Here is a 17838-nt window from a genome sequence, read left to right on the forward strand (position 1 = left end):
TGAGACAAAGCTCAAAGCACATAGCTAATTGCCAATAATTTTCCACTGGTTAAAATCAAGAAATTGATGCATTTATGTCACAAAAGAATTTCAGTGTCATTATTAACCTCTCTGGCACATATTTGCTGTATGTAGAATTGTCCTTGATTACCTAATTCTATTTCTATCCAAATTAATTTTCCCTCAGGTACTTCCTGATCTTCTGGGATTCAAAAATCCCTTGAGTTGCATTTTATTCCCCCAGAACCTGACTTTAGCTTTGTAACAGCTCCTCAAAACCATGTAGACTATTGTGGCTTCAATCTGGTCCCACCTAGCCACTTAAAACTGAGTTTGGATAGCTACATTACAATTGTAAGTTGGATAAACTAAAGTATTTCCCAAAGGGATCTATGTCTCATTACAAATGGAGACCTGAAATAATTGGAAAACATGTCTTAAGGAGAAAATATATTCCTCTGGTACAAACGAGTGAGAGGAAAGCAATCTATACTTAGGGTTTCTCAAGTGCCCCTAGTGACAGTGCAATTGTGTGTAGGTAGATGTCTACCCAGAAGGTCACCTTTTCAGGACACAGTTGTATGTTCCTCACACTTGGAGTTTTGAGATGCAGAGTTCACTGCATGATCGGGCACCAAAGTTCATTATGTCCCACTGCTGGTGGGAGTAAGACTAGGAGAACCTGTGAATGGATGCAGACTGTGCTGTTCCCCAAACAGAGCAATGCTCTAGTAGCATAAAGATTAATTATGCTCTGAGATAATCTACAAAACAATGCACCACATCATTTTCACAAATATATCAACACTTATTTGCACAAGAAACTGTTAGATAAAAAGTTAACAACCTGCAGTGAGCATATTTTGTTTATGGAAATTTCTTTTTAGAGTATGATACACATAAAGAAAACATTCTTCTATAAAAGTATACCACAAGAAAATTTTCAATAATGAAAAGATGCTAATCCCAGAACACCAAAGATAAAACATGCCTAGTGTCTCAGAAACTGTCATCCCACATCTGTCACAAATTGATATCCAATACAGTGCTTTGTGTTTCCCTGATGGCTCAGTGGTAAAGAATCTGCTTGCAATGCAGGAGACAGGGGTTCTATCCCTGGGTCAGGAAGATCACCTGAGAAGAGGAAATGGCAACCAACTCCAGTATTCTTGTCTAAGAAGTCCCATGAATAGAGGAGCCTTGTGGATCTATGGGGTGGCAAAAGAGTCAGACAAGACTTAGCAACTAAACTACCACCACCACCACAATAATTTAGTTTTAATATTTTGAGTTATATAGTAGTATAATCATAGGTTTTATATTTTCATTTCTGACTTCTTCCACTCAATATTTTTTTATGAAATTTCTCTACACTTTTGTGTCTCAAGGCAGTTCATTCATCCTCATTGTTGTGTAGTCTTCCTAGGTATAAACTTACCATATAGTAATTTATTTAATCAAGAGCAGGCATCAGTATACTTGACCCATAAGTTTTCATTGGAACTGAACATACCATTTATTTATATGCTATTCATGGTTGCTTTCATGATTCAGAGAAAACCTGAGGGTTGTGACGTAGTTTATGAACTGTGACCTCTAAAATGTACATTATGAACACTACTTAAAACTTTGTTAGGTCTTTAATGTGTTGAAGAAAATTGAGTTTAAGAAGAAAAGCTGAAGAAAATTTTAGTTCTATATTATTATAAATAAAGCAATGAAGAATAGTTTGTGTACATCTTTTGGTTGGCATAGTCACTCATTTATTTTGGGTAACATTCAAAGAATTGCATTTTTTGAGTTGTATGACATGTACATGTCCAGCTATATTAGACCCCCCTTAGAGTTTTACAAGACTTCCCTGGTGGCTCAGAGGGTAAAGCGTCTGTCTACAATGTGAGAGACTTGGGTTCGATCCCTGGGTTGGGAAGATTCCCTGGAGAAGGAAATGGCAACCCACTCCAGTACTCTTGTCTTGAAAATCCCATGGACGGAGGAGCTTGGTGCAGGCTACTATCCATGGGGTCACAAAGAGTCGGGCATGACTGAGCGACTTCAGTTTTACGAAGTGTAGCAACAATTTTTATTCTGCTGTTAATGTGTCAAAGGTTGTTCCACATCCTCACCAAGAGTTTCTAATTCAAATATTTGCATCTTGCAATCTTTTAGGTTGATTAATTTGATCAAACCAGTCAATCCTAAGGAAATCAACTCTGGATATGTATTGGAAGAACTGGTGCTGAAAACAGACCTCCAATACTTTGACCACCTGATGTGAAGGGCTGACTCATTGGAAAAGACCCTGATGGTGGGAAAGGTTGAGGGCAGGAGAGAAGAGGGTGACAGAGGATGAGATGGTTGGATGGCATCACTGTCTCAGTGGACATGAGCTTGAGCAAACTCTGGGAGATCATGAAAGACAGGGAAACCTGGTGCTACAGTTCATGGGGTCACAGATAATTGGACGATTTAGTGACTGAACAATGAAGAAAATCTTTAGATGGATCATAATACTGTGTTTATTTACTGTTTTAATTTGTTTTACTTACTGGAGTGCCGGGGTCCAGCCCCGGGAGATCCAGGGAATTCGAAGCGGGGACGGCGTTGGCGTGGAAAGACTTATTTGTTTATTGATATAAGATTAGATTAAGAAACAATAGTGTAGTAGGAAAATTAAGTGGAGAAAGAGGGCTGAATGACTTAGATTACGTGGAAGACCAATAAAATTCCAGACAAGGAATTTGCACCATCTACGTTGGGCCACTGGCGCCCGCTTGAATATCTAAGGGTGCCTCACCTTAGGCTCCCTTTTGCGCGGGTCTTAACAGCCAGGGCAAGTAAGTAGACTTGGCGAGCTGGGATTCAGCCTGAAATTAAAGTAAAGAGGAGAGGGAGGGAAAGGGAGAAAAGGAGAGAGAGAGAGAGACACGGGGGAAACCAGTCCAGCGACTGGCTCTGTCCTCTATTGTTCAGAAGGCCTTTTATACTTTTGATAAAACATGGAGATCAATGGGTAACACAAAGTTATGCAGCGTTAGCAGTCCAGACTCTTATCAAAACCAGGCTTTTCTCTCTGCATACCTAGTTGTATACACAAGTCTTAGGTAATTTACATCATCTTCCAGCCAAAAGGGTCTATTAACATTTTACAGCCTTTTTTCTGATAAGGGTTTGTCAACCAGAAGACTTATTTGTGTTGATCTTCCCAAAGTCTGGTGCCATTCTCAGAAAGCACTAAATAAAGTTACATTCTTACATAGCAAGGACACAAGAGGAGTGCAGTGATATATAACAAAGAGAAAAGTAATTAACTCAAAAGTCTAGTGTTGCTAACATCAAAACTACTATATACCTTTTTCCATATCCCGTTTACATTGATTAACATCCTCCCAGGTGCCTAAAAGATAAAGAATATGGAGGCCTGGTGGCAATCATTGAGTCAACAGTGAAAACCCGTCACCAATATGATTTTTAACTCTTTAGAAAAGGCTCTGTATCTTTAAAATGCTTTTAAGCTTTGTGCCTCTTGCGGTTGGGGGCTGCAAGCAATTCACAAGCTGTAAGAGGTCAGGGAAGATATTAGGCAAGCTAGAGAGCAATCAGAGGAGGTTTAACTGAAACATCCCTTTCAAATGCAGAAGACTAAAGCCCTGAATTGACTTTTGTCCAGAGAATATCAGAAGAGTGGAAAAGCAGAGTACAAAGGCCAGCAGTTTTTTGGTTTGGGGGGTACATGCTCAGGAAATGCCAGGGGGAACTCCTGAAGTCTGATCACGACCTTGCGTATGTCAGCTTCCTCCCTCATGACCTTGTCACGGGTGGGATTCCTCACACTGGCTTCCGGCACTGGAGGGCTACTAAATTTGGATATCCACTTCTGTGAGGAGTCTATATGATTCTGAATTTGAATAACAAGCCACACCAAAGAGTCATGATTAAAAGCTTATGGCTTCCTGAAACTCATTCTATCCCCAGAGCTTCATGTCATCATTATTGCAGGTTAATACAGCCTAGATTAATAGTATAATTTTTTTCCCTTGAAATTAAACAATTTTTAAAAACATTTTCCAAATTTTTAGTACTTTTCAATAGTAGGCATGGATTGAAACACCAGCAGAGTCATATTTTATAGACAAAGAGTGTATCAGCTGGAGAGGACATTACAGGTAATCTAGTTGAAGTCTTGTTTTACACAGGGGGCTCAGAGGCATTGAAAAGAAGTTTTGCTTTAGAGTTGCACTGCTATCTGAATCATAGCACATTTCTAGAGAGAGATATCCAGGGACATTAAATGTTGCTGCCTCTGTATTTAACACAGAACTTTGTGCTTATTGAATTGATGAAAACTCATACTGCTCTATTTTCACAAATATAGTTATACAGCCAGTGACCCACATGTATCTCTCTATTTTCTGCATTGGACATATGCTCAAATCTATCATTGTTGCATCATATTTGTACTTAAGTATTTCGGTGACAGATGCTTCTTTGATGGCTCAACAGTTACAGAATCTACCTGCAATTCAGGAGACATAGGAGTTGTGGGTTTGATCCCTGGGTCTGAAAGATGTCCTGGAGAAGGAAATGGCAACTCACTGCAGTATTCTTGCCTGAGAATTTCATGGACAGAGGAGCCTGGCAGGTTCCATGGGGCTGCAAAGAGTCAGACATGACTGAGCAACTAAGCACACACACACATTTCAGTTGCAAAGATGAAGGGGTCAAACTACAGGAACTTGACTATAGTATTAGTCTACCAATGGGGTTCCCAGGTGCACAGAGGTAAAGAATATGCCTGTCAATGCAGGAGACACAAGAGGCACAGGTTCAACTCCTAGGCAGGGAAGATCCCCTGGAGGAGAAAATGGTAACCCACTCCAGTAGTCTTAGCAGGAAAGTTCTCTGAACAGATGGGCCTGGCAGGGTACAGTTCATGGTGCCACAAGAGTTGGACACAACTGAGGGACTGAGTACACAAACACAAATTAGCCTACTACACACTGTCATTGATAACACTGCAGTTGTACGATGACACTTTTTATTAGTCATTGGTGGATATATGAGATGGAAGTGATGTAAGAAGGGGAGTGAAGTGATGAGATTGAAGCAGATAGGCTAGAACACATCAATGTCTTTAGTGTAGATTTCTTATTTTGTAAAATCTCAAGATAGAAGAGTTATTATACATTCTTATACTTTTTTTTAATTTTAGATTTTGATTCCTAAAATAATTTTCCCATAATTGGTTATTCAACCATGCAAGGAGAAGGCAATGGCAACCCACTCCAGTACTCTTGCTTGGAGAATCCCAGGGATGGAGGGGCCTGGTGGGCTGCCATCTATGGGGTCGCACAGAGTCGGACACAACTGAAGCGACTTAGCAGCAGCAGCAGCAACCATGCAAATTCTGGGAGAGGCAGAATCAGTCAGGCAGTTCCATTTTTGGCCTTCCATTTAATGGGCTTTATATATATATATATATATATATATATATATATATATATATATATATATATATATACCACACAAGTAGATCTAATAAAATGAGCCAATTTTAGGTGAAATTAGTCTTTAGATACTATAATAAATTTCCATTATATAGATGAAAGTTGGTTATTCATGGCAATCTATTGACAGTCTATTCTGCTTGGAATTTAATATATTTCAAAGTTTTTCTGCCATATTTCTGCTCATAAGCAGCAATTCCAAAAGAGTTAGCATGAATTGATAAAATACGTTAGAGATAGACTTTTGAAGCTTTTCCCTAAAACAATAATTTTCTGGAGGTTTTTAATCTACCATGAGATCTTTGCCTAAAATGCCATAATCTCTAACAAAGGCCTTCCTGAGTATCAGAGGCATTTCTTAGACTTTACTTATATCTAGAATATTTTCACACAGGAAATTGTATAGGGCAGTGTGAACACCTAAAACCTCAGTGGCTTTTAGCTTTATCATTTTAATAGGTAATTAAGAATGTCTTTCAGTCTTGCAAGGTTTTTCAAATACATGACCACATCCACACTTTCTCAACAAATAGATTTAGCTTTAGCCTTCAAGAAACAAAAACAAAAACAGATGAAGTAGTCAAATATCAAGAGCCTATAGCTCTTTGTACCTGTATGTGTGTGTGCTCAGTCATGTCCTACGCTTTATGACCCCATGAACTGTAGTCTGCCAGAATCCTCTCTCCACGGAATTTTCCAGGTAAGAATACTTTAGTAGGTTGCTGTTTCCTCCTCCAGGGGATCTCCCGACCCAGGGATTGAACTTGCATCTCTTGCATTGGCAGGTAGATTCTTGGCCATTGTACCACCTAGTATAATTAATATGCACGTCTTCATCGTGCCATTATTTTAGTATCCACACGGTGTGACGGACCTTCCCCTAAATCTGTTGTGTATACAATGCATATACTGTAATATATGTATATGTTTGTACTATTCCTCTGGTCATTTTTTATTAGGTGTTTGTTTATTTTCCTTTTGTGACCCAGACAACATGGAGTGTTTTGGATAACAGTATGGCATGCTCAGTCCTTCAACAAAGAATGCTCACACATAGGATGAAATAAAATAACACTTAAATAGATGACTGTTCATCACAAAAAGACAGAGACATTAAAACAGGCATGAGAAGAGGAAACAAGGGAAGGAAATGATCATGGAGAAAGTGATGAAATTGATAGTTGATAAATATTTTCAAAAAACCAAACACTCAGTTGATGGCATCCAGCCCCATTACTGCCTGCGAACAGAAGGGGAAAATGTGGACGCGGTGACAGATTTCCTCTTCTTGGGCAAATCACTGTGGAGGGCAGCTGCAGCCATGATAGCAGAAGGCAATTGCTTCTTGGCAGGAAAGCACTGACAAGCCCAGACAGTGTGTTGAAAAGCAGAGACATTACTCTGCCGACAAAGGTCTGTATGGTCAAGGATATGGTCTTCCCAGTGGTCACATATGGTTGTGGGAGCTGGACCATAAAGAAAGCAGAGTGACAAAGAATTTAAGCCCTGGAACTGTGGTGCTGGAGAAGACTCCTGAAGGTCCCTTGGACAGCAAGGAGACCAAACCTGTCAATCTTAAGTGAGATCAACCCTGACTATTCACTAGAAGGACTGATGCTGAAGCTGAAGCTCCAATATTTTGATCATCTGATGCAAACAGATCACTCATTGGAAAAATCCCTGATGCTGGGAAAGATTGCGAGCAGAAGGAAAAGAGGGCATCAGAGGATGAGATGGCTGGATGGCATCACCGATGCAATGAATGTGAACTTGTGCAAACTCTGGGAGATGGCCAGGGACAGGGAGGCCCGGTGTGCTACAGACCACGGGGTTGCAAAGAGTCGGACATGGCTGAGCGACTGGACAACAACAAAGACAGCATGGTGATGCACGAAACTAATGTCCTGTCCATTGGTCTTTATATCAATACTACTGTCCTGTCCATCAGTCCTTATAATGAAACGACTGTCCTGTCCATCAGTTCTATAACGAAACTACTGTCCTGTCCATTGGTCCTTATAATGAAACTACTGTCCTGTCCATCGGTCCTTATACCAATACTACTGTCCTGTCCATCGGTCCTTATAATGAAACTACTGTCCTGTCCATCTGTCTTTATACCGATACTATTGTCCTATCCATTGGTCTTGATACTACTGTCCTATCCATTGGTCTTGATACTACTGTCCTGTCCCTTGGTCTTTAAACCGATACTACTGTCCTGTCCATTGGTCCTTATAACGATACTACTCTTCTGTCTATTGGTCCTTATAGCCTTCTTTCCTTCCTTTTATCCAAGCTTTATTGAGTTAAAATTCACAAATAGCACGTATAAGGTATTCAAAATGAAGATCTGATATATGCATGTGTTGTGAAATGGTCACCACCGTATGGTTAGTAAACAGTTTGTTAATTCATAGAGTTAACATTTAGAGTATGTGTATGATAAGGACCATTAAGATCTACTCTCCTGGGAAATTTCAAGTTTATAACATAGAATGATTTCCTAGAGTCATCATATACATTAGATCCCCAGAACTTATTCACTAAATAATAGTAAGTTTGGCCATTATTACTCATTTCACCCACCTTTGAGACTCTGGAAAAAAAACACCAGTCTATGCTCTAGTTCTATAAGTTTGAACTTTTAAGATTCAATGTATATGTGAAGCTATACAGTATTTATCTTTATCTGTTTGCCTATTTTAGTCAGCATAATGCATTTATGGTTCTTCCATATGTGGTAAACAAAGCTTCTTGAATTCTGAAAGACAGTCTTGTCCCTCTCAAGACCCATCTAATTGTCAGATCCTCTGCCCACTATCATTTTATCTCCCAAGTAGAATAATTATTAGAGCTAAGCCTGAATATATCTATCAAAAGATACACTAGTTTTAGATTTTATTTTGGATTTTAAATCCTCATTTTTTATTTCATAGATTTTGAGATTTCTTAAAAGTTATATACTATTTAATCAATTAATGCTTCTTATTAGCATTAGCTTATATTCATTTGTATAGAAAGTACAGTGTATACCATAGAACATAAAGAGACTCAAAGATTTCTCAGGAAATACAATAATTCTTAAGGTAGCCAAAATATTATTCAAATGAAAGAATAAAGCAGAAATACTTGACAAAATTAGAAAATTCTGGAAAGTTTTCAACAAAGGGAAAGCATCATATGCAAACTCTTGATACATGAATCGAAGTAAGCAATATTTCAGAACCAAAATATTTTCTAAAACTTAGACTTTATAACAACAAATTCTCATTTGAACTGTTTAAGACAACTGTTTCTCTTGCATTGCTCAGTATAAGTTTATATTAAAAAAACACAACAATGTGTGTGTACTTGTGACTATGAGAGTGTGTGAAATAAAAACCTTTAAAGTCACATTTAAAGTTTCAGTTTTTCCAGGGCCTGTTTCACATCCTTGTTCCTTAGGCTGTAAATCAGAGGGTTTAACATGGGAATCACGAGGGTGTAAAACAACGAGGACCTTTTGTCTTCATCGAGAGAGTAGGATGAACTCGGCCTGAAATACATGAAGAGCAGAGTTCCCTGGAAAATTGCCACGGCAGTTAGGTGGGAGGTGCAGGTGGAGAAAGCTTTGAACCTCCCTTCGGCAGAGTGGATCTTCAAGACTGCTAGGATGATATAACAATAAGAGACAAAGACTCCTGAAACGGAGGTCAGTTCAACACAGCCAAAAAAAATGAATAATGCCAATTCATTGACCCGTGTATCAGAGCATGAAAGGGAGAGAAGTGGAGGTAAGTCACAAAAAAAGTGGTTAATCACATTTGACCCACAGAAGCATAAGCGGAATGCTAATGTCGTGCGTATCAAAGTATCTGTCATTCCCAACAGGTAAACCCCTGCCATGAGCAGGGAGCACACCCTGCTGGACATGCTGACCGCATAGAGCAAGGGGCTGCTGACGGCCTTGTACCTGTCATAGGCCATCACTGCCAGCAGGAGACACTCACAGTCTATAAAGTTAGAGAAGACCAAAAATTGCAGAGCGCAGCCATAGAAGGAGATTGATCTCTTTTTGGCTAAAAGGTCCACCAGCATCTTGGGGCCAATAGCTGTGGAATAGCAGAGGTCACAGAAGGAGAGGTGGCTGAGGAAAAAGTACATGGGTGTGTGCAGCTGGGGATCCATCCTAATGAGGGTGATCATTCCCAGATTTGCCAGAAGGTTAATTAGATAGACAATAACAAACATGGTAAATAAGATCATCTTGACTCCAGGCTTCTCCGTGATTCCCCACAATATGAACTCAGTGAAGGAGGAGCAGTTTCCTCTTTGAATTCTTCTGTCTTCTGGTCTAAAGTCTTGAGGAATGATCAAGAAAATGATACACGTCAGGGTACCACTTCGGGGTGTTTGCAAATATCTGCAGGGGAGAACACAATTTATTTCTGCAATGGTCTTTTTTGTTTTTTTTTTCTTTAACATTCTCAGCCTGATGTGTCTAAGATCAGTGTTTTCTGCACACTATTTTGAAGATGTGATGAGATATCAGTTCATCCAAATATCCCTCTTGATACAAGGAAGGTGGTGCTCAGAGGAACTGAAGAGTTCATGGCAGCAACCAGTCTATCCCTAAAGGAAATTGGAAGGACCCACTGATGCTGCAGCTGAAGCTCCAATACTTTGGCCACCTGTTGCAAAGAACCAACTCATTAGAAAAATCCTAATGCTGGGAAAGATTGAAGGCAGAAGAAGAGGCAGCAGAAGATGAGATGGTTAGATAGCATCACCAGCTCTATTGACATAGATTTGAACAAACTCCAAGAGACAGTGAGGGACAAGGAAGCCTAGAGTGCTGCAGTCCATGGGGTCACAGAGAGTCAGACATGACTTAGTGACTGGACAACAACGTAGGCAGTGACATACTTCAGCAATTACATCTAGATTTGCACAGGTTTCTCAACTGCCCATCTCAGATACTTTTATTATTATCAGGCTGATAGCAATACCTCTTTAAAGAGTGCCCACTGATCCAGTCATTTTCTGAGTGTGTGCCTCCATGCATGCTCTGTCGCTCAGCTCTGTTTGACTCGTTGCGTTCTCATAGACTGCAGCCCTCCAGGCTCCCTATCCACGGGATTTTCCAGGCACAATTCTTATCCCGTGGAGAAGGAAGCCTGGTGGGCTGCAGTTCATGAGGTCGCAACGAGTGAGACAGAACGTAGCAACAGAGCATACACTCAGAAAATGACTAAGTCAGTGGGCATTCTTTAAAGAGGTATTGCCATCTACTTGATAATAATAAAAAAGACCCGAGATAGATAGTTTTGAAACTTCTGTCTATTTCTAGATGTTGTTCCTAACTAAACTACTACCATAAGCTCTTTAATTTCTCTGAGCACTGTATTCTTTGTATCGAGAAGGATATTTAGATGAATTGACATCTCGTTACATCGCCAAAGCAATGTGAAAAAAACACCGATGCTGGAGACAGCAGGTTGAAAGTATATAAATAATCATTCACTATGCTGAAAAAATTCCTTGGCTACAAAATTTTATTTTCATTATCATGTTGCAAACATAATTTAAAATACTTATTATTAGTTTACAATCTATAGCATGCACTGATAGCAATGAAAATAACTGTTATTGATCCTAGTCTTTAGTATTTAGTGAGACATGAAATAAGTAACATTGAAACCTTTCTCTAAATATTCATCACTGCTTTGCCACATGACTTATTACCTACTTACAGAGTTTCTGCTGCCAAAGGAGGAGGCTCTTGAACAAAGAAAAATGCTAAAATGAAGTGAAGACCACAGAATCTAACACCTACTGTTGCATCTCTTTGGATTTTAACGGACTTTTATATTATAAAAATGGAAATAGGTTTAGGGACGCTAAGTGCTTCTGCGATACGTAGGTCTCTCTGTCTAGGATGAACGCATTATGGGTCTGCCGTATGTTTGCATGCAGGTTACATGTCTCTGATGTAGATAAGAACAGTGAGTGGGTAAGGAATTTTTTCTTCTGATCTTAGCAGCTATGGGGCTTCACATGAAGATGAATATGCACATTTTAACTTTTAAATTCACTCATACATTATATTTTAAATAAAAGAGAACAAACCCACCAAGCTCCCTTTAAACTCACCTGTATGCTACTCTGATTATAAAAGGAGTAATATCTTTCCTATAAACCAGAATCAAAATAAATTAATTTAATAGTTATATTATGGATATTAACAAGTACAGAATCTGCCAGTTCCGAGAAGAAAATATTGTTCCTGAACATTAAGCTACAGAATGTACTCAACTGAGTAAACAGGTATAAAATGTTGTATTTATAAATTGATTTTCCACCAAATGGGAATGTTTTTGTCCTATGTTCTTTAAATCAGGACCTCAAAACCTACCTGAGATGAGCTGGTCTTAGGTAGCTGAACAAGCAGATAGCATTTTATTTTACCAGGTACATTGGGATTTAAATCCCTGGGCCACTGCCTTTGGATGTTGGTGTTGTACAAACATGTCATTAATTATGTTTCTGCTTCTGCGTTTTGGCTCATGAATCAGGGACAATTTTAGCACAGGATGACCTTGTACACATCAGTTATTTAGTGACCTTGTCACTAAATTTATCTAGCATAAGGGGGGCTTCCCTCATAGATCAGTCGGTAAAGGATATGCCTGCAATGCAGGAGACCCGGGTTTGATTCCTGGGTCAGGAAGATCCCTGGAGAAGGAAATGGCAACCCACTCCAGTACTCTTGCCTGGAAAATCCCATGGATAGAGGAGCCTGGCGGGCTACAGTCCATGGGGTCCCAAGGGTTGTACAAGACTTAGTGACTAAACCACCACCACCAAGGATGAAGCAGTGTGAGAGAATACAGAGAGAAATGTCTTCATAATATATGATGAAAATACTTAAAATATTGAAAAACCATACATTTGTATATATAACAATTTGTATCCAAAATATATGAACATTCATCAATAGTAAAAAAAAAAAAAAAAAGTGAGCAAAAAAAAAAATTGAACAAATACTCTCAACAAGATGATAAATCAGCAAGACGTTAATGCTTAAGAATTTCATTCTTATGTGAATCAGTAGGTTTTAAGGCAGTGACATGGAGAAGGCAATGGCACCCCACTCCAGTACTCTTGCCTGGAAAATCCCATGGACGGAGGAGACTGGTAGGCTGCAGTCCATGGGGTCGTGAAGAGTCAGACATGACTGAGGGACTTCACTTTCACTTTTCCTTTCATGCATTGGAGAAGGAAATGGCAACCCACTCCAGTGTTCTTGCCTGGAGAATCCCAGGGACGGCAGAGACTGCTGGGCTGCTGTCTATGGGGTCACACAGAGTCGGACACAATTAAAGTGAATTAGCAGCAGCAGCAGCAGCAGCAGCAGCAAGGCAGTGGCAATAAAGCCACAATAAGATAACATGACCTGAAGGTTAGTGGACTGAAATTAAATACTGATCATAACTAATTTTCTCTTTCATCTGAATTATCATTTGTGAAATACACAGGCTTTCTTATCAGTTTGGGTGTTTTCTCAGTTCTTTCCATTTTTTTGTTTGTTTTTCTACTTTTTTCCTTATAAATCTGAGAAATTATTTATGCTAAAATTCATAAGTGTAATACATATATAATTTTGTAAAAGTGATTCTCAATTTTTTAAAATGCCTTTTATATGTCATTGTCACTCTTGCCTATGAGGAGCTCAACACTAAAATGTCACCTGTAACCTGGGGAGATATCATTGAGGCAAATCTCAAACCACAATATGATTGCTAATAATTTCCCACTAAAATTAGGAAGGGCTCCCAGGTAGCTCAGTGGTAAAGAATCCAACTACCAATGCAGGAGACTCAGGAAACATATGTTCAATCCCTGGGTCAGGAAGATCCCCAGAGGAGGAAATGGCACCCCATTCCAGTATTCTTGCCTGGAAAATTCCAAGGACAGAGGAGCCTGGCAGGCTACAATCCAGGGGTTGCAAAGAGTCAGACATGACTGAGCAGGCACAAACACACACACACACATACACACAAAATCACGAAACTGATTATGTTTCAAAAGCATTTTGATATCATTATTTACTTCTCTGTTACACATATGGTGTATGTACAGTTGTCCTCAATCCCCTAATTCTACTCCAATCCAAATTAATTTTTCCCTCAGGTATATCCCTATCTTCAGGGATGCAAAAATCCCTTGGGTTACATTTCGTTCAGCCAGAAGTAAGTGTTAATTTTTAAGAGGCCTCCTCCTCAAAAACATGTGGACTAACATCATTTCTACCTTCCCCCACATAACAATTTAAACCTGAGTTTGGGCAGCTACATTACAAATTGCAAGGTGGGTATCCTAAAATATCTCCCAATGGGATTGGTGCTTCATTAAAAATGGAGATTTTAAATAATCAAAAAACATCTTAAGGAGAAATGTATGCTTCAGATACAAGTGAGGAAAAAACAATTGTTTTTTCGTGTTCTGCTGAAACAAAAACAATTTTATGTTGGCCAATACTACCCAAAGATGATCTTTTTTTAGAATATAATGGTCAGTTCCTCAAACCTTGAGTAGTATGACACAGAGCGCATTGCGTGGTCTGGTATTAAAGTACATTTCAGCTCCCCGCTGCTGTGAGAGTGACCAGGAAAGTCAGTGGGACGAACGCAGTGCTGTTCTACAAGAAAGGCAGCGCTTTCAGTGATATAAAGATCAATAAGGTACTGAGATACTCTGGTAATTATACTCTACATCAGTTTCATAAGTCTATATGAATAATCATTTTATATAAAAGAATTTTAGACTTAAAAATAAATATTAATATTTTTATAATCTCATAGAAAAAATAAAGACAATGATTTTAAAGTATAATATACATACAGCAAAAATTTCCATCTAAAAATGTAGGCTTCAAAAATCTTTCAAAAATGGAAAGATTCCTGCACCCAGAACCAAATCCAAAAAAAAAAAAAAAAAACATTACTAGATTCTCAGAAACTGTCCCTACATCCATCAGGAATTGATTTTCCATATGATATGTGAGTTTGTATATTTTTAAGGTATAAAGTAGTGAGATCATACAGCTTTTACACTTCTATGTTTGGCTTTTTTCACTTAAGATTATGTTTGTGAAGTTTTCCCATGCTCTTGTATGAGGGTGTGGTTATTCATTTTCATTGCTGTGTACTTTTCCAGCATATAATAAAGTCATTTGTCTAATCTAAAGCAGGAGTCAGTGAACTTGACCTGTGAAGTTTTATTGGAGCTGTGACACACCATTTATTCATGTTTTATGGATGGCTGCTTTTGTGGTAGAGGACAAAACAGTTCAGATGTACCAAGATTTTATCATCTACAAACCCTAAAATATACATTATTAAATACTGTCAGAAAAGTATGTCATCTTGATCTAGTGTATTAAAAGAAATGAGTTGCTTTTGGTGTTACACTACTGTAATTAATACAATGGTGAGCATTTCTATGAGTGCCTTTTGGGTGCGTATTCATTCTATATGCTTGGACATGCTTCTGTGAGTGATATTTTTGGACATTTATTTGTTCAGCTATAGGAGACTCAGACATAGAATTTTGCCAGGTGCAGTGTCAAATCTCAATCTACTGTCAATGCATAAAAACCATGGTTGTTTCACATCCTCAACAATAGTAGATACTTGTTTACTATTTGGTGTGTAAACAAGTACTTTTGCCATTTGGTAAACTCTTAACATTTTATTTCACTTCCATTTACTTCAGCACTAATAAAGCCAGATATCTATCCACTTCTATCAGCCTCGAGCCATGAGCTACTCCAGAATTCGTGACCTCCAGAGGAGAGGATTTTGATCTGGAGTTAGAGGAGGCTTGATCACTTGAAGGTTTTGTGTAATAAAGTTTTATTGAAGTATAAATGGATAGAGGAAGGTCTGACATAGACATCAGAAGGGGGCAGAAAGAATGACTCCCTTGCTAGCTTTCAGCAAGGAGTTATATATCTGTTAAAGAATCACCTAAAAACAGAGAGTTGCATCAGGCCCCTCTCCCACAACACGCATTTTGAGACAGCATTGGGCACAAGGTGAGTCATCCCTGGCCATGAAACAATTGACATGAACCTTAAAGAAAGGCAGATTTCCAAGCAAATACATAGTTTCATTAACATAGCTTAAGAGAACATTCCCATGAGTAAGAGATATGGATTTGTTGAGCCATTATCAGTTCAAGGTTTGAGAAAAGTTAAGTCCAGGCTGAACCAGGGGTCTTCCTGACAACACAGAATTTAAAACAAACCTTCTTTAAATTTTGTGTAGAGAAGGAACAAACAAACAAAAAACATCTGCCACTTGCAGCTTATTTCCTCTTCTCGGGGATCCCTCACCTTCCTGCCTGTGACCTTCTCATAAGGAGTCCACGAGATGTGGAACTTGGATAACAGGGCATGTAACACAGCTGTTTTTAAAAGTTTTTGGCCGACTAAAACTCACACTGTCTTAATGGCTTCATGTAACTGACATTTCAGGTTGAGTGAGTGAGTGAAAGTCACTCAGTCGTGTCCAACTCTTTGCAACCCCATGTACTATACAGTCCATGGAATTCTCCAGGCAGAATATTGGAGTGGGTAGCCTTTCCCTTCTCCAAGGGATCTTCCCAACCCAGGGATCAAACCCAGGTCTTGTGCATTTCAGGCAGATTCTTTACCAGCTGAGAGACAACGGAAACCCTAAAATACTGGGATAGGTAGCCTATCTCTTCTCCAGGGGATCTTCCCGACCCGGGAATTGAACTGGGGTCTCCTGCACTGCAAGCTGAGATACCCAGCCTATATGTTCAGATCAATTCTTTGACTGAATGTGAAGTGACTCTTTTTGTTTTTTCTTCATATTCTTTCCACTGATATGGATGGGTTTACACTACAGTAAAGCCATATTTTATAGAGGCAGATCATACCGCCTGAAAAGAACTTTAGAGGTAATATAGCTTAAATCCCTCTTCTTCACAGGGTGATCTGAGGGATAGAAAGCAAGTGTGAGGTATTTAGAGTGGTGCTCCTGCCTGGTTTATAGCATGGTTCTAATGAAAGAGAAAGACATCCAGGGTGGTTAAAGATTTCTGCTTCTAGCTTTAACCCAGATCCTCCTACTTACTGGTGTGTTGAACATTACTGCTTTTCTATTTGTAACGAGTATACTTGTACAGCCTGTAACAAGTATGAGTCTGTCTGTCCTCTGCCTTAGACATTTGCTAAATCTAACATTGCTTTGCCATGATTCATTTCAGTTCAGTCTCTCAGTTGTGTCTGACTATTTGCGACCCCATGGACTGCAGCACGCCAGACTTCCCTGTCCATCCCAAACTCCCAGAGCTTGCTCAAACTCATGCCATTGAGTTGGTGATTGTCATGTTTATGTTAAAGTATTTCAGTGGCAAGGATGAAGAAAGAGGTCAAGATATAGGAATTTGACTGTAATATTAAAACATTACATATGTCATTGATAAATTGCATTTGCACAATGGTATTTTCCATGAGTCATTGGTGCATGTATGAGGATAATGTGATGTGAAGACATTAAAATGGTAAAGAATGAAGAATACTGAAGCTGACAGGCTAGAATACAGTTTTTGATATATTGTTCCCTTTTTTCCACAGATTACTGTCAAGAAAGAAGAATCATTTTTGCCCAAATTCCTATCTGAAATTCCTGTTTAGAAATTATCTAAAAAAAAAATTCCATAATTTCTCATTAATTTCTTCAATTTGAGGAGAGGAAGCCTACAATTAACTGAATCAGTCAGTTCTATTTTTGGAATTCCATTTAATGGGCTTATTCTTCTATTTACATATTCCTCACTATATACAATAAAATGGGCTAGTATTCATGTTGAATTAGTCTTTAGATGGTGACATAAAACTTATCATATATATGAAGATGGATTAATTAGATCCATGTTTATTAATCACTGAATTAATGGTAGCCCACTGACTCCCTATTCTAACTATATTTCTGACCATATTTGCTGCCATTTTGCTGCTCATCAGCAACAAGTCAAAAGAAGTCTGAGTGAATTGATGAAGTATGCCAGGAGTACACATATTTAAGTCTTTTCTATTAGGCAGGAATTATCCTAATTTTTTTCACTATGAGAATTTTTCTTAACATGGCATAGTGCTTTACAAGTACCACCCTGAACAACAGAGGAATTATGTAGGCTTTATTTTTCCATTCTGAAATATTGTCACATAAGGTCATTTTACAATGGCAGCAAGAAAATTGAAGACCATCAGAGGCTTTTAATCTTATAATTGCAATGGATAAATATGTCTCTTTCA

At 38.7% G+C, this 17838-nt stretch overlaps 1 protein-coding gene across 1 annotated transcript; it reads right to left on the bottom strand.

Annotated features, from left to right (window-relative positions):
• Positions 1 to 8906: 8906 nt before the first annotated feature.
• LOC138420538 (olfactory receptor 5W2-like) lies at positions 8907 to 12585 on the bottom strand. The gene is made up of 2 exons (XM_069553775.1): positions 12573 to 12585; positions 8907 to 9838 (listed from the first exon to the last, which is right to left on the bottom strand). Exons 1-2 carry the CDS (start codon positions 12583 to 12585, stop codon positions 8907 to 8909), a joined length of 945 nt encoding a protein of 314 aa, XP_069409876.1.
• Positions 12586 to 17838: the final 5253 nt, after the last annotated feature.

Source organism: Ovis canadensis, chromosome 15, assembly GCF_042477335.2.
Source record: "Ovis canadensis isolate MfBH-ARS-UI-01 breed Bighorn chromosome 15, ARS-UI_OviCan_v2, whole genome shotgun sequence".
Classification (NCBI taxonomy): domain Eukaryota; kingdom Metazoa; phylum Chordata; class Mammalia; order Artiodactyla; family Bovidae; genus Ovis; species Ovis canadensis.